At 50.5% G+C, this 23,987-nt stretch overlaps 2 protein-coding genes across 11 annotated transcripts; one reads left to right on the top strand and one right to left on the bottom strand.

The window, feature by feature from the left end:
- Window positions 1-11,155: 11,155 nt before the first annotated feature.
- On the bottom strand, window positions 11,156-18,263 carry LOC130594471 (zinc finger protein 276-like). Of its 5 annotated transcripts, none has more exons than XM_057400352.1 (11): window positions 18,068-18,263; window positions 16,647-16,956; window positions 16,490-16,542; window positions 15,539-16,036; window positions 14,757-14,835; window positions 13,527-13,607; window positions 13,082-13,192; window positions 12,933-13,008; window positions 12,573-12,690; window positions 12,218-12,317; window positions 11,156-11,820 (listed from the first exon to the last, which is right to left on the bottom strand). In XM_057400352.1, exons 1-11 carry the CDS (start codon window positions 18,261-18,263, stop codon window positions 11,535-11,537), a joined length of 1,908 nt encoding a protein of 635 aa, XP_057256335.1. In that variant the 3' UTR covers window positions 11,156-11,534. The 5 variants fall into 5 exon arrangements, with proteins under 5 accessions (XP_057256335.1, XP_057256336.1, XP_057256338.1 ...); XM_057400353.1 differs by lacking the exon at window positions 18,068-18,263 and adding an exon at window positions 17,447-18,047; XM_057400355.1 differs by lacking the exon at window positions 18,068-18,263 and adding an exon at window positions 17,762-18,047.
- A 1,812-nt stretch (window positions 18,264-20,075) lies between these two features.
- Window positions 20,076-23,539, top strand: LOC130594474 (VPS9 domain-containing protein 1-like). Of its 6 annotated transcripts, XM_057400360.1 has the most exons (6): window positions 20,076-20,378; window positions 21,272-21,324; window positions 21,400-21,491; window positions 21,655-22,286; window positions 22,487-22,868; window positions 22,977-23,338. In XM_057400360.1, exons 1-4 carry the CDS (start codon window positions 20,316-20,318, stop codon window positions 22,098-22,100), a joined length of 654 nt encoding a protein of 217 aa, XP_057256343.1. In that variant the 5' UTR covers window positions 20,076-20,315; the 3' UTR covers window positions 22,101-22,286; window positions 22,487-22,868; window positions 22,977-23,338. The 6 variants fall into 6 exon arrangements, 3 of the variants coding, with proteins under 3 accessions (XP_057256343.1, XP_057256344.1, XP_057256342.1); XM_057400361.1 differs by having other exon boundaries at window positions 21,272-21,491; window positions 21,655-21,740; XR_008971095.1 differs by lacking the exon at window positions 20,076-20,378 and having other exon boundaries at window positions 20,889-21,491; window positions 21,655-21,740; window positions 21,826-22,286.
- The last annotated feature ends 448 nt before the right edge of the window (window positions 23,540-23,987 follow it).

Here is a 23,987-nt window from a genome sequence, read left to right as displayed (position 1 = left end):
AAGTAATAATAACACTTGATCAGATGTTGTCCCGTGTAGTAAGTGCATTGGTTCTTCATCTTTCTTCACTGTATGGCTTGCTTTCTGTGCCTCTTTTTTGCTTTTCCCCTTGCGTACAGGGTCAACAGGTATTGGCACAAATAGGTCCTCTAATTTAGCTGCAGTGATTATCACTGTGGTTGGAGTGGCTGCAGTATCTGTTGCTGGGGTTGGTGCAGCCTCTGTGCTTGGGGTTTGAGTTGCCCCAGCAGCTGCACTGTCTGTTGCTGTCACGGTTTGAGTAGCTGCTGTACTTTTCACTGGGGCTGGTGTAGCTCCTGTGCTTGAAGCTGGAGTAGCTGCACTGTCTATGGCAGTGGGGGGTTTGGTAGCTGCTGTAATTGTCACTGGGCTTGGTGTAGCTGCTGGGCTTGGAATTGGATTAGCTGCACTGTCTGTTGTAGTCAGAGTTTGAGTAGCTGCTGTACTTGTCACTGGGTTTGTTGTAGCTGGTGTGTTTGGAGTTGGAGTAGCTGAATTGTCTGTTGCTTTGCCATCAGATCCAGAGATGTTTTTTTCCCTTTGAAGGTGCTGGACACTGTTGAACTATCTGTAAGCATAGGCCAAGTCTCAGCACGTTGCCATGGTTTGTCCCTCTCTGGAATGACCAGGATGACAACACACCTCCTTTAAGTGTTTTACTGATTTTTCTGGATTTTGCACTTGTTCAGTGGTGAAGCTCCAAAGCACTGGAGGGGCACACTGGCCTAGATACTTTCACATACTATCCCACACACTCTGCCACTCATGACTGTCCAGCCTCGGGAAAATCTCTTGGTCCTCCTATATTGTCATCTAACCCTAGACAAGACCCAAGCCTGATTCTGCTTCACTTCTGAGATCAGATGAAATGGTTGTGGGTAAAACACACTCTGTATATGTGCGAACATGGTGATCCCCATCACAATCAGGAGACAGATCGCAAGGGTACCCAAAGGCCATTCAAAACCTTTAGAACTCTCAAATGACACTGTAAATAGTCTGGTGGGGGGAGCTGGGAACCTAAGGAAATGTTTCCTTCATAGGTTGACCACCCGAGGAGGGGAAAAAAGATTTGTAATTCCTATACGCTTCTATTATATGCTTCCCAAAGTATAGAGGTGATGACCACACAGGGAAAGCAAGCCAGATCAGTTTCATGACCAATGAGTCTATTGTATTACAAGTCATAGAATCATAGAATCATAGAATCGTTAGGGTTGGAAAGGACCTTAAGATCATCTAGTTCCAACCCCCCTGCCGTGGGCAGGGACACCTTACGCTAAATCATATCACCCAAGGCCTCGTACAACCTGGCCTTGAACACTGACAGGGATGGAGCATTCACAACCTCCCTGGGCAACCTATTCCAGTGCCTCACCACCCTAACAGGAAAGAATTTCCTTCTTATATCCAACCTAAACTTCCCCTGTTTAAGTTTTAACCCATTACCCCTTGTCTTGTCACTACAGTCTCTAATGAAGAGTCCCTCTCCAGCATCCCTATAGGCCCCCTTCACATACTGGAAGGCTGCTATGAGGTCTCCACGCAGCCTTCTCTTCTCCAGGCTGAACAGCTCCAACTTCCTCAGCCTGAAGTACAGTGTACTGTACATTGCCATGAAGCACAGTGAAACAATAACCCTAGTCCAGGCCCCCAGGCTGATAGTCACTAAAACAGCAAATATCGGCTGTAAGTAAGGTACGACATGCTGAAACTCTGAGATCAAGAGTGCCGTGGTTTAAACCCAGTCAGGTAACTTGTTCACTCACTCCCAGTGAGTGGTGCCGAGTTGACAACAATCGAGGTCTGTCCCCCCCCCCCCACCGGGGCTCTCCCCTTTCCCCGCTCCCGGAGGAAAGGGGAGGAGGATCGAAAGAGCACAACTCCTACGGGTCGAGACAAGAACAGTCCAGCAACCAATGTACAACACAAATCACCACCGCTACTATCAACTACAACAATGATAAGGGAAAATAACAAGGGAAGAGAATACAATACCACCGGCCAAGAAAAACGAGTTCCACCCGGAAGTCCGTGTCCTTCCGGGTAACTCCCAGTTACCCCTCACCCCGGGCATGACGTGCTGTGGTATGGAATACCTCCCTGGCTAGCCCGGGTCAGGCGCCCCATCTCTGCTTCCTCACAGCTTCCCCTCCTCCCTGGCAGAGCATGAGCCTCACAAAGTCCTTGGTCAGGGTAAACATCACTTAGCAACAACCGAAAACATCGGCTTCACCAACACTGTTTTCAGGCTGGAAGTCAAAACACAGCACTGCACCAGCTACCACAAAGGAAAAAACATGACTGCTACTGCTGAACCCAGGACATTATCCACCCCTTATTCCATACCATGCACGTCATGCTCAGATCCCACATTTTCAGAACACCATCGCTCTCCCACATATATACATCCACATACACACAGACCAAGAGGAAAAGATCATTTTCTTAGTGCATGGACCAATCCCTATAATGCTGCCGAGTCCATTCGGTCCATGATGTTCAAAGTTCATTCTCTGTTGGGATGATGGCTGGAGGGAAGTCAGGGCCAGTCGCTCGTGAGCTGGAGACATCTAGTTGATGGGCTATAAAAGCATTACACAGCAGGCAACAGCATACAATTGAGTTGACTGGCTGTTTTCCCCTAAAATCAAATCCCCTTGAGGTATACATCGGACTTCCCCATCTTCCCGCATCACCCACCAAGTATCAGCTTGATGGCATCAGGGTACACTGTGCACCGGTATCTACTAGAGACTTATACTTCTGTGGGACTGATGTGCCAGGCCATCTGATCCACACAGTCCAGTAAATCCAATTGTCCCCTACCTCCACCTGGCTGGAGGCAGGGCCCCTCTAATTGTCATCACAGCATTGGACACTTAAGTCGTGTTGAAAGGGATTATTCTTCGTTATCACAGGAGCTGGAGTAAAATCAGCTCTTCCATTCCATCTGGGAAACTGCTCACCAGAGACTGAAGCCGTAGCTCTCATGGGACGATCAGTCTTGGCCCTTGCTCCCCTCTTCAGTTCACTCACCCGTTCCTCCAAAGCTGAAGTAGGTTTTCTATCCCACTTTGTCATGTCTTCTCCGTGATCCAGCAGGTAAAACCATAGGGTACCCCGTGGTGTATACCTCCTGTATCTCCTCTCTTGAACAATAGGATGCCTTTTGTTAATAGCTGAGACGTGTGTTGGTACACGTGAGGAGCTGGATAAATCAGATACATCGTCCCTCAATTGTTTGAGGTCCTGGGACAGTTTTTTCACAGCTGAGATGATGGAAGGGGTGAGATTGTCTTCGAACTCTCGGAGTTTATGAACCATTTCATCCACTGTTAGTGGTACTATGTCATTCCAGGTTACTGTTGCCAATGAATGGGCATATGATGACGGTGCATTCCGTGTAAGTTTTCGCCACATGGGTCGTGTACATTCAACTTCATCTGGATCTATAGGTGTATCCCCGTTATTCGGCTTGATGTGATAGAGCATCTCTACGATGGCCGATTCCCTCAGAGACTGGATGCCTTTGTCTATAGTAATCCACTTGGCCGAACGACTCGTAACATCGTCCTTGTACGGAAACCTTTCTTTCACAGCTGCCAAGAGCCACCTCCAAAGGCTGAGGGAATTTTTTCTCTCTTGCAATTGCTTTGTCAATTCCCCCTTCTCTAGCAAGTGATCCCAGCTGCTTGGCTTCTGTACCTTCTAGTTCGTGACCATCGGCCCCATTGTCCCAGCATTTGAGTAACCAGGTGATGATGTGCTCCCCTGGTTGACGGGTAAAATCTTTTCGCATATTCCGCAGCTCGGTTGAGGTCCGAGGTCGAGAAGTTACCTCTTCTTCTTCTTCTTCGTCATGTGATGATGACTCCTGATCAGATTCTGGACCGGGTGGTGAATTTATTGTTTCTTCATCTCGCTTCACCCTTTTTGCCTCCTTTTTGCTTGTTCTCTTGCGTACAGGGGCAACCGATATTGGTACGAATTGGTCCTCTGGTTTGGCTGCAGTGATTATCACTGTGGTTTGAGTAGCAACTGTACTTGTTGCTGGGGGTGGTGTAGTTGCTGTGCTTGGAGCTGGGGTAACCGCGCTGTCTGTTGCAGTTGAAGTTTGAGCAGCTGCTGTACTTGCCACTGGGGTAGCTGCTCTGTTCATTGAGGCCAAAGTTTGAGTAGCGACTGTACTTGTCGCTGGGGTTGGTGCAGCTGCTGTGCTTGGAGCTGGGGTAACCGCGCTGTCTGTTGCAGTTGAAGTTTGAGCAGCTGCTGTACTTGCCTCTGGGGTAGCTGTGCTGTTCATTGCAGCCCAAGTTTGAGTAGCGACTGTTGCTTTGCCCTCAGATCCGCCGACATTCTTTTCCTTTTGAAGGTGCTGGATAGTGTTGAACAAGGCCCTGTAAGCATAGGCCAAGCCCCAGCACGTTTCCATGATTTGTCCATCTCTGGTATGGCCAGAATGACCACACACCTCATTTAAGTGTTTTACTTATTCTTCTGGATTTTGCAGTTGTTCGGTAGTGAAATTCCAAAGTACTGGAGGGGCCCACTGACCTAGATACTTGCCCATACTATCCCACACACCCTGCCACTCATGGCTGTCCAGCCTCTGGGAAAATCTCTTGGTCCTCCTACATTGTCGTTTGACCCCAGACAAGACCCAAACCTGACTCTGCTTAACTCTTGAAATCAGTAGTGGGCAAAACACACTCTGTATGTGTGTTAGCATGGTGATTCCCATCACCATCAGCAAACAAGTCTCAACAGCATTAAAAGGCCATTCAAAAAATTCAAAACTCTCAAATGTAAATGGTCTGGGGGGACGACTAGGAGGGTAAAAGGATGTCTCCTTCACAGGTTGAGCACCTGAGAAGGAGAAAAAAGATATGTAATTGCTAAGCACCTCCATCATATACCTCCCAAAGTATAAAGGTGGTGACCACACTGGGAACATAAGCCAGATCAGTTTCATGATCAATGATTCTATTGTATTACAAGTTATTACCATAAAGTACAATGGGACAAAAACCTTAGCCCAAGCCCCACACTTGAAAAACACTAATACAGCCAATACCGGATGGACGTAAGATACGATATACTGGAACTGTGAGATCAAGAGGAACAACCCTGAGAGCCAATAAATCAGCATTGTGACGAGTGACTATCAATCCAGTGAGATCTGTTCTTATCTCAACCCCTCGTGCCCCACGTTGGGCGCCAAAAATAATTGTCGTGGTTTAAACCCAGTCAGGTAACTTGTTCACTCACTCCCAGTGAGTGGTGCCGAGCTGACAACAATGCTGTGCATCCTCACTTCATAGTAATAGGTGGCATAGCCTGGTAGTGGTGTACTCCGCTACCCGGCCCCACTAATTCTTGTTATACCCAACTATTTCTCTCACTCTCTCTCAGATCCGGAATCCCATCCTTGTCGTCATTTATGTTCCAGAGTTCAGTGACTCCAGGTGAGAGAAAACGAGAGACAAATAGAGAACCCTCATCTAGTTTATTAATATAGGGAAATATAGAGATAGTAAAGGATACAGTCAAGGATACTTCTGATGTTTGGTTATCTTACCAACTCCAAGGTCCCTGATAGTGGGCAAAGATTTAGAACAGTGTGGCCTTCCTGCAAAATTTCTTGCAATCAAAACAGGACAGGCAGACAAGGAGTATGCAAAGCTAGCAGATGTTCCGGAGGCACAGTCTCTAAACTAACTGAGAAGTAGAAGGATGGTGTGAAATAATTCACTGGTGTTTAGCCACTAAATCCTGTTATCTCACTAAATCCTGTTATCTCACCACAGACTTACAACACAAACATATTGTTCTTTATCTTCAACCTAAGTTAAGCTAAAAGTACTTTAACCCTATGTTTTCCAGGCACTAGATTTCCTCATATCAAGCCCCCCCCTTTTTCTTTTACCTTTACAAATTCTTTTGCTATGTGACTCCTTTTTGCTCAAGAGTTCTCTCCATTTTCAACTTGTTATCTAATCTTGTGTCCTTAGCGAGACCTGTTTCTGTTATTGCAAACTCATAGTTATATCCACATAGAAACACCTATGATTTGCAAAAGCAAATATGTTTATGTGTTTATCACACTGATCATCTTCAGAGGGTCCTTGGAGTTGGTAAAATAACCCCCCACTGGTGGGAAATTTTCTTTAGCTGGTCCCCCACTGCCATCAGCAACTTCAACACGCTACTGCACCCTGTAGTAGTTATACCGTTAATGTAAATCTGTGTGTACTTTGCCCTAGTAGCGACTTGTTACTGGATGAACCCAGTGAAACTCTGCATTGAAAACTAGGTGCAAGGACTGAGGGTGGCCAAATACCTGCCACCACAGTCAAGGGCAAGACTGAGTTGGCCTCTGCGTTTGCCACCAAGAAGAACCTTTAGGTCTGCTGTTGGCTGCAATCCAGCAGGCGCTGAGCAGTGGGGGCACATGCCATGCCAGACCCTGAAGTGAGGGATGGCCTCCGCTGTTAAAAGAGGGTCATCCAGGAGAGAAGGGCAGGCCAAGCAGCCTGTGGTTGGCACGAGAGATGATCTAGTCTAAATCCCCTGCTCAAGCAGGGTCATCTAAAGCAGGTTTCATCATTAGCATAAGTAACTATTTAAGTAATAATAATATAATAAATAACTATCATATTTGAATCTTCTTTTCTCAAAGGCTAAAGTCAAGAAGCTGCTCTTGTGTGATTTAAGTTTTCTTAAGCAGAGACGGGGATAAAAAAAGCCAAGGACTGTGTCTTTGGAAGTAACATTATCTATTTCCAGGTTCCCAAGACTCCCAGTATATCTGGTCAATGCATTGATGAAACCTTGTGTTTGGAGCCTGGACATCACCGCTTTGCTTTGCTTTTCCTCCATGTCATCTGGAGACTTGTTAACAATTTGTGAAGAACCAAAGACAAAGTGCTCGCCGCCTTGATCGTGCAAAACAAAATAGGACAGTGATTGGTTTTTTTTGCTTTTAGTACATTCGCATGGGTGTGAAGACTTCGATGGGGTATGTTGCATGAATTTAAGTGACAACTCCAGTTCAGTACATGCATAAATACAAAAGTTGAAGACCCTCGCTAACCAACTAGCAGAAAACACCAGGTGGAAACCCTTTCAGAGATGGATGTGGGGGGTGGGACTAGCTGCAAAAAGCTGTTGCATTATTAGGGGTAATATGTATTGGGTTTTTATATATTTTATGTTCCTTGTCTTTTAGCGCTAATCCATTCCCTTATAGACAGTATACTATATAAAACTGTAGCATGAATGGTAAAATATTTGTGTGTTCCAACCACGGACCACGGAGTGGAATGTGTCAGGGACAATACATAATGGTCCATGGTGCAACACAGAAAGATAGAAAAGTACTGTTTGTTTGCTTTGGCTCCTCCCCAGAAAGTCCTGCTTTGGTTCCTACCTGGAAATTTCCACTTTAGAACTCCCCAGAAAAGTCTCGACCCTTGGAAACCTTTCCAGATATAGCTGGCCACTTCTTCCAACATAGGCTGGCCCCCTGCGTCAGAATGAGCGTGCATTTTTGTCAGCATAAAAGCCCGAGTCTCATGCGATGCGGGGGAGGCAGAACCTCATACCACCCAGGTCAACGCTGCCTTTGCAGGTATGCCCAATAAGGTTGAGCCTGCCACCTCGCACTGTGATGATGATTCTTGGAGCTGGTTTCCTGATCGTCTTTACAGGGTCATAGAATCACAGAATAGTTAGGGTTGGAAAGGACCTTAAGAAAAACTACTTCCAACCCCCTGCCATGGGCAGGGACACCTCACACTAAAACGTCACACAAGACTCTGTCCACCCTGGCCTTGAACACCGCCAGGCATCGAGCATTCACAACTTCCTTGAGTGTGAAATACAAACTCACTCCTCTAATAGAGATAACAAGGTTTTATTGAGTGACAAATCAATAAAGCAAAAGCAAGAGCGCTGGGCGCCTGACCGTAGCCAGAGGCGCACTGATTAACATTTGTTACAGGTTAATATACTTTCACTATTGCATTAGGCACATACATAATCATAATTCCAGCATATAGGTGAAGAATATTATAACTAGCTCCAGGAAGTTACTATCATAAGTCTCCTCCTCTTGGTGTCTGTGCACTGCTCTCTGGTGATTGTGGGCAGGGGTCTTGAGGATGAAGTAAGCAGTGTTCCTCTTGTGAGTAGGGGTCTTCAAGATGAAGTAAGCAGTCTTCCTCGCAGTGTACTTTTCACCTTTGGCACAGTTGAACACCCCACTAATCTCAGAACTAGCTGAAACCAGCCATATCTATAATTCTCCTGATAGTGGGCAAAGATTTAGAACAGTGTGACCTTCCTGCAAAATTTATTGCAGGACAGGAGTATGCAAAGCTAGCAGATGCTTGGGAGGCTCTGTCAATAAACTAACTGATAAGTAGAAGGATGGTGTGAAATAACTCATTCATGTTTAGTGGGGCCACTAAATCCTGTTATCTCACCACAGACTTACAACACAAACACTGGTCTTTATCTTTGACCTAAGTTAAGCTAAAAAGTACTTTAACTCTATTTTTTCCAGGGACTAGCTTTTCTTATATCAAGCCCCCCCCCCCCCTTCTTTCTTAAACCTTTACAAATTCTTTTGCTGTGTGACTCCATTTTGCTCAAGAGTTCTGGCCATTTTCAACTTGTTGTCTAATCTTGTGCCCTTAGCGAGCTTTTTTTCCGTTATTGTGAACTCATACAGTTATATCCACATAGCAACACCTATGATTTGCGATAACCAATACATTTACGTGTTTATCACATTGGGCAACCCATTCCAGTCAAATGCTTTGCACAAGTCCAGGTAGATGACGTCAGACTTCTCTACCCCTGTCCATCAGTTCCATAGCCCCATCACAGACGGCCACCAAATTGGTCAGGCAAGATTTCCCCTTAGTGAAGCCATGCTGGCTGTCACCAACCACCTCATTGTTTTTCATGTGTCTTAGCATGCCTTCCAGGAGACTCTGCTCCAAGATTTTGCCAGGCACAGAGGTGAGACTGACTAGTCTGTAATTCCCTGGGTCATCCATTTTCCCCTTCTTGAATATGGGGGTTATATTTCCCTTTTTCCAGTCATTGGGAACTTCACCTGACTGCCATGATTTTTCAAATATGATGGCCAGTGGCTTAGCAACTTCATTCGCCAGCTCCTTCAGGACCCACGGATGGATTTCATCAGGTCCCATGGCCTTGTGCATGTTCAGGTTCTTAAGATGGTCTCGAACCAGGTCCTCTCCTACAGAGGGCCTAGTGTCTTCATTCTCACAGTCCCCGAGTCTGTCTTCCAAGACCTGGGCGGTGTGGTCAGAGCATTTGTCAGTGAAGACCGAGGCAAAGAAGTCATTAAGAACCTCAGCCTTCTCCAAATCCAGGGTAGCCAGTTCTCCTGAGAGCTTCCGGAGAGGGCCCACATTGTCCCTAGTCTGTCTTTTATTTGCAGTGTAAATATAGAATCCCTTCCTTTTACCTTTCACATCCCTAGCCAAGTTTAATTCTAGCTGAGCCTTAGCTTTCCTAAGCTGGTCCCTAGCTTCCCGGACAACATCCCTGTATTCTTCCCAGGCCACCTGTCATTGCTTGCTCCTTTTATAAGCCTCTTTTTTCCCCTCAGGGTTTCCTCAGCAGCTCCTTATCCATCCAAGGTGGTTTCCTGGCCCTCCTGCTGCAACACTCCTGAGCTTGTAGCAGGCGATACTTGAATATCAACCAACAGTCTTGGGCACCCCTGCCCTCTAGGGCTACATCCCATGGAACCTTACTGAGAAGGTTCCTGACGAGGCCTAAGTCTGCTCTCTTGATGTCTAGGGCAGTGAGCTTGTTGCACACTTTTCTTACTGTTCTGAGGATCTCGATCTCAACCATCTCATGATCGCTACAAGGAAGTCTGCCCTGGAGCATCATATTTCCAATGAGCCGTTCCCTGTTGGTGAGCATAAGGTCAAGCATGGCACTTCTCCTTGTCGACTCCTCTTTTACTTGCAGAAGGAAGTTGTCTTCCACACAATCGAGCAACCTCCTGTATTGCTTGTGCTGGGCCGTACCGTTGTTCCAACAGATATCCCAGGCCGATATTCAAAACCACAGCGCTGCACCAGCTACTAAGAAGGAGGAAAAAAATGACTGCTACTGCTGAACCCAAGACACAGGGGAAGAAGAAGGGAGGGAGCAAGCGAGCATCTGTGTGGTTCCGAGTTACAAGCTGGGCTTAAACTATGACAGTTCTTTGTGGCGCCCAACGTGGGGCACGAAGTGTTGAGATAATGACAGATCTGACCAGAGTGTGTCTAACCATATTTGTGAGAAGCATTCATTGTTTCGGATTAATAGTCACTCGTCACAATGCTGGTTTATTGGTTCTCAAAGTTGTTGCTCTTGATCTCAGAGTTTCAGCATGTCGTACCTTACTTACAGCCGATATTTGCTGTTTTAGTGATTATCAGCCTGGGGGCCTGGACTAGGGTTATTGTTTCACTGTACTTCATGGAACAATTTGGGAGCAATGAGGAACACCTGCTGCTCAACCACTGATATAGCCATGTCCTCCCTCAACTGGGCTACAGGCTCCTTCTTTCTCAGCAACATTAAACACTGCCCTTGCAGTCTCACTCCCACTGCTAAATGCTTAGTCTTGAGAGAAATTATCAAGCACAGCAAAGAGGCAGGTGTTAGTCTCCCACAAACCCCGCACTTTTGAGAAGCGGCAAAATGTTCTGGCCTTCCTTTGAGGAACATGAGCAGGTCCAATACTATTCACCCTCTTTCCCCAGCTACTGGCCACCTGTGAGGAACTTGACCCAGAGCTGGGAGCCACCCTCCTGCAGGTCTTAAGGTCCCCTGCAGCCATGGAGCTGAACAAAGAGCTGATCTGTTCTGAGGGACAGGCAGGGCAATAAGCAGCACACGGCCCAGCAAGTGCAAAACACCCTGCCTATTGCTGAAGGACCAGATAAGGCGTTACCTTCTTCACTACTGCTGTTCCTTTCATGTTACTTTTGTAAATAGTTCATTACAAGCCTAGGCATGAAGCTTTTTTTACAATAAAAAGTAGGTTACAAATTTCAGTTTAGACTTCATTTTGAGAATTATTTTTTTCTTTAAATCCAGAAAAAAGAAGTCTGCTTAAAGTCCACTCCACTGTCCTATGTACTCTTAGAGCCACATCTGGCCACTTCTGTACAGGCAGCAGCAGTTCCTTCAGGCAGGGAAGTCTGATTCTACAACTGTGTGCATGGGGAGAAAGGAGACCATGAAAGGATGCTGCTGAACATCCATCCCTCTGGGGTTAGACAGATGCTCAGTACAACACTGCTGAATCAGACACGAGCATGGATAATCACAGCATGAAGACAAGCTTTTTCTGAGCAAGCTGAAGCTAATTTCACTGAGTTCTTTGGGAGACTAAAACATAGATTAAAAACCTCTGCTCTGCCATATGGTTTCTACAGGGCTGGACTGGGAAATCTTCCCCATCCCCCTCAGGTGTGCTCCTGCTGTGCAGTCACTTCTGGCTTTACCACCTGGCTTTCTGAAGTCCCTGAAGTATTTAGGAGGAGAATAGGCTCTGGCTCCAGTGGCTTAGCTTTGTCCCGAACCTGGATGAGAGGGTGCACCATGGACATGTGTACGTTAAGGTTATGGGCTTTCTCAAAGCGCTTCCCACACTGGTCACAGGCAAACTCCAGCTCTGTCTCAGCTTTGTGTTTAGTCATGTGGTACTTGAGCGATGCTCGCTGCCTGCACTGGAAACCACAGATTTCACACCTGCAAGGCAAAACAGGGGCTCAGCACCAAGCCTGAAGCCATGGTTGTGGTGCTTGCACTTTGTTGCACTGAATAAGCCCACAAGACAGCCACAGCTTTGTAGTATTTCCTACAACCACCCCAGTCACCCAACACGATTCTCTCCTCAGGCCTGCAGCTTGCTGGTGGTAGCTGAGCACTCCCCTGCTCAACTCAGAAGGGCAACAGGATCAGAAGGATGTTTAAAACTTGCTCAACAACAGGATGCACATTTAAAGTGATTCAGCCAGGACACTACCACCTACTGGCAGGGTTTAGGTCACAGAATCACTCTGGGCTAAGGTCAGTGACTGCGAGGGCTCAGCAGAACTTCACTACCCTTCCCTCAGCTATGAAGGCAAGGTTGGTGTGCACTTACTGAAGGGGCTTTGCTCCCGAGTGCCGCATCTGATGGACTGAGAGGTGTTTGCGTTGCTTAAAGGTCTGCCCACATTCATCACAGATATAATTACGTGCCTCTGCAATGGAAAACGGAAGAGTCATCAATTCTGCTTATTTCTTCGTACAGGAAATGCTCATGTGCCACTGCCCATGCTTACTGCTGGAGTCTGAATTCCTCCCTCTGCCTCACATCCCACACACTATGGCTTGTTCCAGGTTTATAGGCAAGGCAGACAGTTCTAAACCCCACACAGAGTTCTGCCACAGCACCTACAAGCCTTGTACAATCAAGTGTTGGGTGTTTGTGATGCCTGTCACCAGCCAGGACACACCTGTATGAATGAGCTTCACATGCCGCTGTAGGTACCGGTCAATCATGAACACCTTGTTGCAACCAGGATGAGGACAGGGCCTCTCCCGTACCTCTTCATGATGCTCTTTGATGTGTTTCTGTAAATAAAGGACAAAGCTTTTAAGCACTGGGTTGTATTTCCCCCAGCCAAAAACGTGAATCCCTCAAAAACCATCTTAGCAGACTCATGCATCAGTGCTGCTCCACTGTGAGAGACCAGGGACTCTGCCTCCTGCAGAGCAAGGCAGTGAATTAAGTCTCAGGGACCCTCTCCTTATGTGGAAGTGGTTCTGCAGTACTCAAAGCTACAGGTTTAGGAAACGAGCAAACCCTGACTCACCTTCATGCCATCAGCCCCTCTGTAGACAGCTGTGCAGCCCTGGTAAGGACACTTGTAAATGGTCGGCAGCTCCTCCCTATGAAGCACAGCCCAGCCATCAGCCAGCGTGCTGAGCAGGGGTACTGCCCAGCCACCCGCCTCCTTATTACCTCTCACACTTGATCTTTTTTTTCCAGCCAGGCTTAGGCCCTGGCTTCTTCCTTGTGTTGGGCTCTTCTGCCTTCTTTACTTCTTTGATGTTGCTTTTCTTGCTAGAAATCCTCCAAGAAGGAACAAGGACAGTGGTTCAATACTCAATTTTGGTTTTAGTCCTCCCACCTAATTGTCCCTGAGTGTCTGACAGCTTTGCCTGATGCTTGGCAAAGCAGGAGCATGTGCACAAGCTGAGCTGTGGGCCTAGAACTGAGGAATGAGTTCAGGCCTGACAGGGAGCTCATGGAACAGAGGCATCACTGTGACCTCCAAGCAGGAACATGCAAGAAATGGAAGCCCCAAAGAACACAGTGTTAGCTGAGCAGAGCCTATTGTGGAGCGGGCACCAGCCCTCCCGCTCACCCATGGAGTGCTCTGCTTATCACACTGCGAGACCCTTACTTCTTCTCAGGGTAAGGCTCAAAGGAGTCATCTGAAGACTGCACGTTTCTTTTCTCGTTTCCATCGTCACTCAAGAAGTCCCTAAGAGAAAGAAGATGCCCTTAACCCACACAGCACCGCCCTGGTACTTCAGCACCAGCATCTGCAGCAGCAGCACATGTTCTCCATTCCCAGCACATCCATCTTCCCCACAGCATGGCAGCTGAGGTTCCACATATCCTCCTCCCTCATAAGCTCCCCAAGCAAATACAGCACTGGTGCACACAGAAAATAGTAAATTTGGGTTCTTTTAGGTCTAGATCTCTGTAAGAATAACTGAACTGCTGTCAGGAGAACAAAAAGTAGATGTTACTGAATAGGTCTATTGGTTGTTGAGGGATGCTGCCACCATTTTCAATACTGGGAAAGTAAGTTCCTAGATCAAAATGTAATATAACTGTCTGGTGCAGGTTAATTAAGCTGCAAGTCATTCTGTAGTTCCTCATACATAGCAACCACATAGGTTTGGGTTTTACTTTTTCCTCCTTTTAAGTCCTAAGCCATACAAGAAGCAATTAATTCAGAAGCCAAGAAACAGGCAATAAATTATTGTGGCACTTTTAATGTGACAACCAATGGATTTAGCTAACATACTAAAATAAATCTGCACTGATCCATACTTCAGACTCTGAATGACTGGACCCAGTTCTCAGTTATTTACAAGCCTCACTTTAAATACCAATGTTTGAAGGATTTAGCCAAATCTTTGATCATAAAGACTGCTAAGCTGCCAGTGTCCCTCTCACCTCCCATTTAATCACTCTCCAAGTGCCACCCCTCACACTGACTGCTCTTCTGGAGCAGCCATGAAGGAGAATTGCTCCAAGGGGCTGGAGCAGAAGGACCCAGGCCTGAGCAAACCCCTACATTGTTCCTTCCCCAGAGCAGGGAATGAAACAGGACCAAGTTTGCTGGAAGCAGACAACACAGAGAGCACATGTGCATGCAAAACCACACACCCCACTGTGCAAACTCCCCCCTCCCCCCCCACTGCAGTGCAGGTGGCAAGTTCAGCACATCAGTGGTGTGAACTCCATCCCACCACTGCAGAGCCACTGCTCTGTGCCTCCAACACTGGTTCCAAGGGGCCTAAAGGGCCAGGTCACTGGTGGAGAAAGAGCTCTCTGAGGTGCACCAGGTCATACTCGCAAAGAAGACATTTACGCTATTTTAAACCCACTCTTCTCTCACCCCTCAGAAAGGTCACTGAACTCGTCTTTTACCCGCTCATCCAATGTTGCGGACAGAATCTGCTTCCCACTCAACTGTCCTAGGGAATGAAGGAGAACACGGTGCATTATAAGGAAAAGCAGCAAAACCAAGCTAGAAGAGACAGCTGCCAGGAAGGAACTGGCTGCTTCAGGTTCCCTCAGCATGGCCCACACCAAACTATGCATTCCATGACAAGTTAATGATTATTTAAACCAAACTTCATGTCTCACACTCAAGGATGGGAGAGCCTTTACCCTGCAGTTCCCCTGAACATCTTTTGATTTCCCCCATGACACCCAAAAGACTCATCCCTCAGGGAGTCCCAGTTGCTGTTCCCCTTTCCAGCAGTGGCTGTCAGAGCTAAACAGAGCCTGACTTCTGTAACTCAGAATCAGTGTTAATTTAATTCTTCTCTTCTAGAAGTGGTACTGGGGGGAGGGGGGGGTGACATTCAGCAGTAAATCCACAGTAACTCGACTCATGAGCCCAGCAACTTTCCTTTGCAGAGAGAAGGGGCTCCTTCTGTTCAGCATCACCCAAGGTGGGTCAGGAAGCCCCTCCTTGCCTGTATATGGATGGGGCTTGGATTGAGCAGAAAGAAACATCTGGCAAATACAGTGCTGGAGAACCAATGACTGCTCTGCATCATGGCAGTCTCTGGGGACGGGATGCAGCCCCACCACTGCTCGCTCCCTGGGCCAGTTCTGTGGCTCCTTGCCCCCCAGATGCCTGGGGGGAGATAAGAAGGCAAAATCCCTTACCTGTAGCATTGCTCAGTGGTGACCCAGGCTGCGGCAGGGCTGTCTCTTGCAAGGAGACCATGCTGTCCAGTTGAGAGTGAAATGAATCCCTGTTCTGCAGCGACTCATTCTTCATGTTCAGTGGCACTGATGTGGTCCCCTTGTTTGCAGGCTGCTGGCAAGGAGTTGTCCTTACTGAAGCATGCTGGGGTTTGGGAGCAGAAACAGCCTTGGCATTGTCTGCCTCTGCCCCACTGTCAGTTAAGTGCTGTGCTGTGCTTTTGTTCCACTCTTGCTTGACAGACAAGGCGCTGTTGACAAGCACTGTGCTACAGTACGAATCTGTGTCCATGATGTAGTCGTGGCCACTGCCGCAGCCCCAGATGGCATGGATGATGCCACAGTACTCAGAGGAGAGCACACTCTGCAGGCTGGGCACTGATGCACAGCTCCCAGCATGCCTGTGCGTCCATGACACCAGACTGTGCAGGCACTGCAGGCTGGATGTGATCGGGTCAACTGTTGGAAGGAGAGGCAGCACATGCATGGTCAGTCAGTCCCTGGGACAACCAGGGACACAGCCACCCGTGTGGAGGGACACACTCCCCCCAGGAGGGGACAGGGCTGCAGACCCACTCCCCCAGGGCTGTGGGAGACAGCAGGTGAGAGACCCCCTAAAGATGGGCTGGGGCAGCCCCAGTAGTTGCCAATATTGATAATTATATAGTGGAAAGTGTATTTCTGATTTTCCCCCATGTCTGACAGTGGCAGGGACAGGCCTGGTGCTGCTGCCCACATCCTCTCTGCCTACTCTTCATGCCACCAGCGTGAGCCTGCACCTGTGCAGCTCTGCTTGGGGAGCTCCTCAACACCCATAAAACCCAGACCTGTGCTGATAGTATTACAGAAAGGGAAAGGAAAAAAAGGGAGAAAGGAAGGGGGGAAAAAAAGGGAAAGAGGGCAAACACTCACCCATGCAGGAGGCACTTCCTTCCATTCCCATCTGGGCCTGGGCCATGCTGCTCCTGTAAAACCCAGAACAGCACAGTGGGGTCTCAGGGGTTACGGAGGGACGAGGCATCAATACGTGGCAACTTACTGCTCCCGGGAAGCAAGAAAAGCAACATACTTTCCTTTGGACTTTGCATGATCTGTGGGAGATGCGTTCACCCTCTGGATGAAGGTCCTGAGGATGCTTTGGCATTTGTAGAACTGGGCATGGCACTTCTTACAGACAAACTGAGGGAGCGTGGGGTCCTGTCGCACAGCCACGCCGACCAGCTGCTGGAAGTCCATGAAGAAGACCTGATCCACACAGCACTGCTTCTCCGAGTTTTCCCCCATCGCTGACACCTTCCCGAAAGCATTGTGAAGGCTCCTGGAGGAGAACTTCCCATGGCAGAGACGACAATACCCAGTGCTCAGTGCTCTGCCAATTCCTGCCAGAAAAGGGAGTACCAGCTACAGCCAGATGGCACCAGCATGTGGGAAGACATTCCCCTTCCCTTGATCCAGGCTGCCTCCAGAGTCCCATCTTCAAAATAAGAATGGAAAAACCAAGCAGGAAGCAAGACACCTTCCCTGTGACCCTTTCCCTGCAGACCAGGACACTGCTCTGCAACTGGTTGACCCCCAAATCAGCCTCTGATTTTCCTGGCTGCCCCTGCAGAGGAACCTCCTCCCAGTTGTAGCATTCCCAGGACTCATGCCAGCACGTTTGTGCTTTTGCGTCCCTTGGCTTAAACAGATCTTCTCCCTCCCTAGCATTTATCTCCAAAGTACTTATAGCGAGTGGTGGCAGCCCTCAACCTGAGAGGTGCCCAGCAGCAAGCAGGTAGCTGGGATGTGCCACAGGACCATCCCGGTGCAGTGGGGCAGATGCAGAGCAGCTCTCCTGCTCCCAGTTCGCTGACTGCGCTGCTCTCCCACCTGGCAACATCTTCCCCATCCCATGGCATCCCAGCTTTGCAGAGCATAGCTCCATCCCTCCGTTGTGCCATAATGGAAAATTCCTGGAACGCTCTGCACCCTCCGGGCCACCTGCCCAGGCACGGGTCCCACCTGCAGCACCCAGTTAATCTTCAGATGCCCAACTTCGAACCGTTCCACATTCAAACTTATCTCCCACCGCAGCCGCACGGGCTCGGTTATCGGCTGCCGCCAAATCACTGGCAGCACCGGAAAATGGAGGGAAGAATCAGCTCCCACCCGCTCGCCCTGCCATACTGCCCCAGCCCCTCTTACCTCGTCGGTTACTGGCACCGGGAGCCTGTACTCCTTACAAGTGAAGACGCTCTCCACAAACCGGCAACCCCAGGCCTGTTTTCCGGTGTACCGACCCCGGGAGCTGCGGTCCGCGCCCCAGCCGAGAGGAGAGGCGGCGGCAGAGCTCGGCGGTGTCCGGCCTTACACCCGCCAGGACCAGCCCGCAGTCCGTACCGGTGGGTGCCCGCGGGGTGAGGGACTGACCTCTCGCTCCCGTCTGCTGGCTTCCGCCCCAGGGCGGCCCCACCACCCAGTTCCCCCCGCCCCGGCCGGACCTCGCTTCACCTGCCTCCGGTGCTCCGCCGAGGACGGCGGGCCGTGTCCAGGCGGCACCCGCTGGGACCCACCCCGTGAAGGACTTGGACTGCGACGCCGCCTCATTCCCGCGAGCCATCGTACCAGGAAGCTGCCGAGGCCCGGAGAGCTCCGCATCGGAGCCGCCCGGGACCGCCAAGAACCGTCCGCGCAGATCGCGCTTCATCGCCGCCGCGGGCCCGGCCCAGCCCCACCCGGCGCAGCGCCCCCTGTCGGCTGGAGGACCCCGGGAGCCGCTGGCGGCCGCCATGGTCGCGGCAGGCTCAGCGGGCCCCGATGGGGCCCGGGGCAGGCCGGGCCCTGCAGACCGCCATTAGGGCGGCGAGTGGCGCCCTGGAGATGGGTAGCGCCGGCCGGACACGAGTGAGCGGGCGGCGGGACTCCCCGCGCACCCCGGGCCCGGCCTTCCGTCGGGTTCCTCCGGCACAGGCGGCACTGGGAACGCCGGATCCCTCCAACTCCATGGGGTGTCCGGAGGTGTGTGTCTCCCCGGACCACCCCCCGCCCCGCCCAGATCCCAGACACCCCGGGGATGGGCACGATCCTGCCCCCCTCCCTGGCGCAGCTTGGCCCCTCGTCGGGTTCCATGTTCCATTGGCCACCTCAGGGTTCCGTGTTCCCCTTGGGGAGCCTCGGCTCAATCCCCATCTCTCTGGCAGGAGGCCTACGTGGAGTACCTGAAGAGTATTGACTTGCGGAGAAAGGACTTTACAACCAATCAGCCAATTAGAGTTGTAAAGTAGGTATGTTTATTCAGCGCTGGGCGGCACAGAGATATCCCACCAAAGTCGTGAGCGCCGCAGCCGCCCATCCTTCAAACATATATAGCATTGTGGCTACATATTCATGAGACCATCTATACATATTCATAACCTGTCCCCGCTTCATATGATAATTAGTATTTCCATAAACTCCTCCTGCACAGTGCTTTTTGTAAGTGGTCATAGGGGGTCGTGGGGATGAAGGCTAGCAGCTCTTCTTCGTCATCGTAAGTAACCTTTTGGTCTTGCGCAGGCTCAGTTACTCCTTGGATCGTGTCCAAACCACAAAGCTGGCTTGCACCTGTTCTCTTCTTTTGCTCAGCTCAGTCGCCCCTTGGATTGGCTGATCTTATCCCAAAAGTTACAAATGTAGCTAACTTTTCATAGGTGTCAAGTCCTGCACTTTGTTAACCTTTAGGTTGCACTAACAATGCGATTAAGGTATATTATTACTAATTACATTAACAATGCGAACTAATTACCCAACCAGCAACAAGTTTTAAATCTTAGGACTCCCCTATCTCAGCATCACTCTCATTGTGCAGGCCCTGCAGGAAGAGGCGGCATGTAAAGCACCCGGGCCTGCTCCTTTGTCCCCGCTAGTGCCTTCTCCATCGCAGAACGGTCTGGGGCCAGTGTCACTGGGGTGGGTGACCACAGCACCCTGCTCTCCTCGCAGGTGGGATTGAGGGGGATTACCCCGACACCCCAAAGATGGTGAAGCTTGCGGAGCAGTGCCTGGGGAGAGTCAAGTCCATTGTAGTGGCACTGGGTGAGTGAGGGGCTGTGGGTCCCGCTCCGGGGACCTGGAACCCCATCCCAGGTGGGAGTAGGGCTAGTGGGTCACAGCTGACTTCCTCCCTCCCCAGGGAAAGCCCAGGCCAATCCGGCTGTGCAGGGGGCCCTGGCTCCCCTCCCCAGGCACTGCAGTGTTTGCTCGGATGGGGGGGGGGGGGAGGGGGAAGGGTGGGAAACTCTTTTCCTTCCTACCCCCAAAGATCTTCCAGAAGCTGCAGATCACTGAGGCACAGAGCATATGGAAGTATGTGAGCTTGGACACGGGGGGGGGGGGGGGGGGGGGCTGGTGTTTGCCTCACACCTGCCTAGGGGGCTAGGATGGGCCATCCCCAGGCTTTGGCTTTGCTGGGTAGGGGGAACAGCAGGGAAAGGGCCCTGGCATTTGTTGCCGTGTCCTGCAGTGGGTCCTGAGGGCAGGGAGTTGATGCTGCTGGAGGCAGCATCTCTGCAGAAGTGGAAGCTGAAGGCTGCAGCTGAACCTCAGCAAGGCCCTGCAGAAGACCTCCCTGGCAAGTGAGGAGCTCCCTGGGTGGAAAGTCAGGGCAGGCTGGGAGGGGAGAGGGATCCTGGGGTGCCTGAGGGACCCCCTGCTCCATGCTGTCTGTGCTGGTGGCCGTGGCCTTTGGGCAAATGTCCCCAACACGTTGCCTGCTTTACAGATGCTGTCCCTGCAGCTTCAGATGGTGGAAAACCTGGTTATTGCCAAGGCCCAGGAGGAGACTGTATACTTCCTAGCTGTCCTGGGTTCATCTGTAACAATTATTTTTCTCCTTCTTAGTAGCTGATGCAGTGCTGTGTTTTCAACTTTAGTCTGAGAACAATGCTGATAATGCACTGATGTTTTCAGTTGTTGCCAAGTAATGCTTACTCCAATCAAGGACTTTTCAGTCTCATGCTCTGCCAGGGAGGAGGGGCACAAGAAGCTGGGAGGAAGCAGAGACAGGACACCTGACTGAAACTAGCCATAAGGGGTATTCCATACCACAGCACATCATGCCCAGGACATAAACTGAGGGGAGTTACAGATTGCTGCTCAGGTCAGGCTGGGTATCTGTCAGTGGGCGGTGCGCAATTGTATTGTGCATCACTTGTGTTTATTGTTTTCTTTTTCTTTTCCTCTTTTAGTTTTATTTTCTCTCCCCTTGTTATTTCCTTTATTATTATTAGTGGTAGTAGTAGTGGTTTTGTATTATACTTTAGTTATTGGACTGTTCTTATCTCAACCTATGGGGTTTATGTTCTTTTCATTCTTCTCCCCATCCCTTTAGGAGTGGCAGGAGAAGAAGCAAGGGGGATTGAGCGATTGGCTGCATGGTTCTGAGTTACCAGCTGGGCTTAATCCACGACACCAGCATTGAGGGTGTACTGGGCTCCAGCAGAGCCGCATACCTTCCAGCTCCAGTGCCTGTGCCCCATCCCTGGGCTGTACCAATCCCCCACAGGCTTTTGGGGTCCTGCTCCTGTCTTGCTGCCTGCTGACTGGGAGGATGAAGGTGGGAGAAGGGTTGAGCCCAGCCCCTAGGCTGCTGGGGCTGTGCTGGGCAGCAGGTTGTGCTGGGTGGTGGGTGCTGCAGTGGTGCAGGAGCTCTAGAGCCTTAACTCTGCCATGGCCCAGCTGCAATGGAAGATGGAAGAGCAGCGGCTGCAGCTGCAGGAGGCTGCCAACAGGTATAGGGGGTGTCACAGCAGGGACCCTGGGGGCCACCCTGGCAGTGCCCTCACCTGGGGCCATTCCACCCCCAGGAGGTTCTCCAGCAGCATGGACCTCACGCCTGAGGAGCAGGAGCAGAGCTCCCTCTACACCACCATCCTCAAGTATGAGCAGGACCATGTGAGTATATGTCGGAGGCTGCTGTGGGGACAGAGGTCTGTGCTGTGGGTGCAGGATGTGTGCTGGCCTTGGGTGCTGTGGGGCAAGAGTCCTTGATGCCCCTGAGTGCTTCTCGTACAGGGTGCTATGCCATGGGGCAGGGTGCTGTCTTTACTGATGTTCCCCAGGACTGGCTGAGGCAGTGGAAAGCCAGGCTGAAGCGGAGCCCAGTGGATCTCTCCCTGTTGTCAGGGCTCTTCTCCTGCCTCCTCAGGTAGTGCTAGGGTGGGGAGGGGCCCTTCTCGGAGCTAGGGGGCTGCTTGCTGGTGCCCCCTGCAGACCCCTTCCTGTGCTTTCAGCTTCCCGAAGCACCCCATCGCCCAGCTCCTGCAGCCAGCTGCAGTGTGCGGTGTACACCCGCCTCTACCCAGCCGTCACCTGGGGCACTGCCGACACCACTGTAGCCTCCCCCACCGGCCTCTCCTTCCACTTGCTTGGACCCAGGGGGGGCGCTGGCTCTGAGCCTCCCAAAGCTTCTACCACGTGTTCTTGGTGCCCGAGCATGGCGCAGTTGGGCGGCAGCACAGCCTCTCCAGCAAGCCCCTCACTGTTGGCCCCAGCACCCCAACGGTAGAGGGCAGCTGGCCAGAGCCAGCAGCAGCCCCCCAGACCCCCTGGGAGAGCTCCTTCGAGGACCTGGAACAGTTCCTGGCATCGCCCAAGGGCTGGGCCCCCAGGGAGCCCCTGGCTGGCCTCAGGACAGAGGTGATGCTGCTGGAGCAGCTGAAGGGCATCGTGTGGGACATCCACAATGCCATCGGTGAGGGGTGGCTGCTGGGATCTGGGGGCTTTCTGGGCCTGGGCAGGGCTCTTCCCCTGCTGTGGGCTCTCTGGGGGAGCAAGAGGATCCCTGTACCCTGTTGTTTTAGCTGGAGCAGACTTGGGGTCAGGATGGATTGGATGGGTGGTCTCGGGGGACACCCACCAAGAATGCTGTGTAACTTGTCCTTTCCCAAACAGGCTGTTGTCCCTGATGCTGCTGGCCTTCAAAAGGCTGAACACAGCCACCAGCAAGGACCAGTGCCTGGCCTGCCTGGAGGAGGCCTTTTTCCCAACACTGTGGGCCCTGCTGCTGGCTCTGTAGGTACTGAGGCCCTGGGGCCAGGCCAGGCCCCTGCAACCCCCTCCCTGGCAGCCCCTCGCCTCTGCCTGCAGGAGTGTGCACCAGCTCCATGAGGCAACCCTGGCCCACAGCATGGAGCAGCACTGGCATGTCAGCACCATCAACATGGAGCTGGCATCCTGGCTCTTGCCCCTGGCTTCCCCGTGTACAGCTCTGCCATTGAGGACCTGTGACTCATCCCTCTGGAGACTTATGCATGCAGGAAGCTGGAGTGCATTGGTGAGTGGCTGGGGGGGGGGCAGGCTGGTAGTGTTACTGCAAAAGTTGGTTGGAGAACCTCTCTAAGACTCAATTTGGAGTTTTAGAAAGCAGCATTCTTTATTGCAGTGCTGGGCTCACACACAGATCATTTCTCAAAGGTGAGTGCACTCATTACTTGCTGGCAGCAGCTGTATATTTAGCATACTCATGCATATTTACAGTTTTTTCCAGTAAAATGATTTACAAATTCATGAGATTCTGGGAACTAATTATAATGCTGTTAGTTTTCATTCCAATTACACATGCACTTTCTTGCTGAGTGGGGTTCTCTGGTGGTCGTCGATAGTCTTCCTCACTGTATTTGCTGATTGACCTCAGTGCTTTCATGCTTGCAAGGTCCTAGTGCTGAGTTAGCAGTTGGCATGTCCTTGCTTTTGTTCTATTCCAGTCTCTGTTATCTTGAAGGCTGGCATCCTGCGTCTTATTTACTGACTGTTGTTATCAGTCCCATGATGTTCCTTCCCCCATCAGCCAGGCATTCTTTACTACCTATGTGATAGCAAGTTAGAACAGCTTGTTGTATTTTACTATGTTAAAGTCACACACAGTATTGTTAGTTTAAACCTACAATTTAAGCCAACAGTGGGGGGTGCCCGGATGACCCTCAGCACCTGCTCTGTGCTGCAGTGTATCACAGTATCACAGTATGCTAGAGATTGGAAGGGACCTCGAAAGATCATCTAGTCCAATCCCCCTGCCGGAGCAGGAACACCTAGATAATGTTACACAGGAATGTGTCCAGGCGGGTTTTGAATGTCTCCAGGGAAGGAGACTCCACAACCACCCTGGGCAGCCTGTTCCAGTGTTCTGTCACCCTCACTGAGAAGAAGTTTCTTCTCAAGTTTAAGTGGAACCTCTTGTGTTCCAGTTTGTACCTGTTACCCCTTGTCCTATCATTGTTTGCCACTGAGTAGAGCCTGGCTCCATACTCATGACACTCCCCCTTTATATATTTATAGACACTTATAAGGTCACCCCTCAGTCTCCTCTTCTCCAAACTATAGAGACCCAGCTCCCTCAGTCTTTCCTCATAAGGGAGATGCTCCACTCCCTTAATCATATTTGTTGCCCTGCGCT

Source organism: Pezoporus wallicus, unplaced genomic scaffold, assembly GCF_028554395.1.
Source record: "Pezoporus wallicus isolate ANWC-B61680 ecotype Strahan unplaced genomic scaffold, APGP_CSIRO_Pwel_v1 scaffold_1904, whole genome shotgun sequence".
NCBI lineage: Eukaryota > Metazoa > Chordata > Aves > Psittaciformes > Psittacidae > Pezoporus > Pezoporus wallicus.
This window is presented reverse-complemented; position numbering and strand designations above follow the sequence as displayed.

What these genes read in the sequence shown, in the direction of transcription:
- LOC130594471 (XM_057400352.1), bottom strand. Translation starts at nt 18,263, where the DNA reads ATGAAGCGCGATCTGCGCGGACGGTTCTTGGCGGTCCCGGGCGGCTCC. An exon ending in AGGAAGTGCCTCCTGCATGG is followed by an intron (nt 16,037 to 16,489) that starts GTGAGTGTTTGC and finishes TCCTTCCAACAG; the next exon opens with TTGACCCGATCACATCCAGC. An exon ending in GAGCCTTACCCTGAGAAGAA is followed by an intron (nt 13,193 to 13,526) that starts GTAAGGGTCTCG and finishes TCCTTCTTGGAG; the next exon opens with GATTTCTAGCAAGAAAAGCA.
- LOC130594474 (XM_057400359.1), top strand. Translation starts at nt 20,316, where the DNA reads ATGCTGTCCCTGCAGCTTCAGATGGTGGAAAACCTGGTTATTGCCAAG. An exon ending in CCAAGGCCCAGGAGGAGACT is followed by an intron (nt 20,379 to 21,271) that starts GTATACTTCCTA and finishes GCCATGGCCCAG; the next exon opens with CTGCAATGGAAGATGGAAGA. An exon ending in GTATGAGCAGGACCATGTGA is followed by an intron (nt 21,492 to 21,654) that starts GTATATGTCGGA and finishes GATGTTCCCCAG; the next exon opens with GACTGGCTGAGGCAGTGGAA.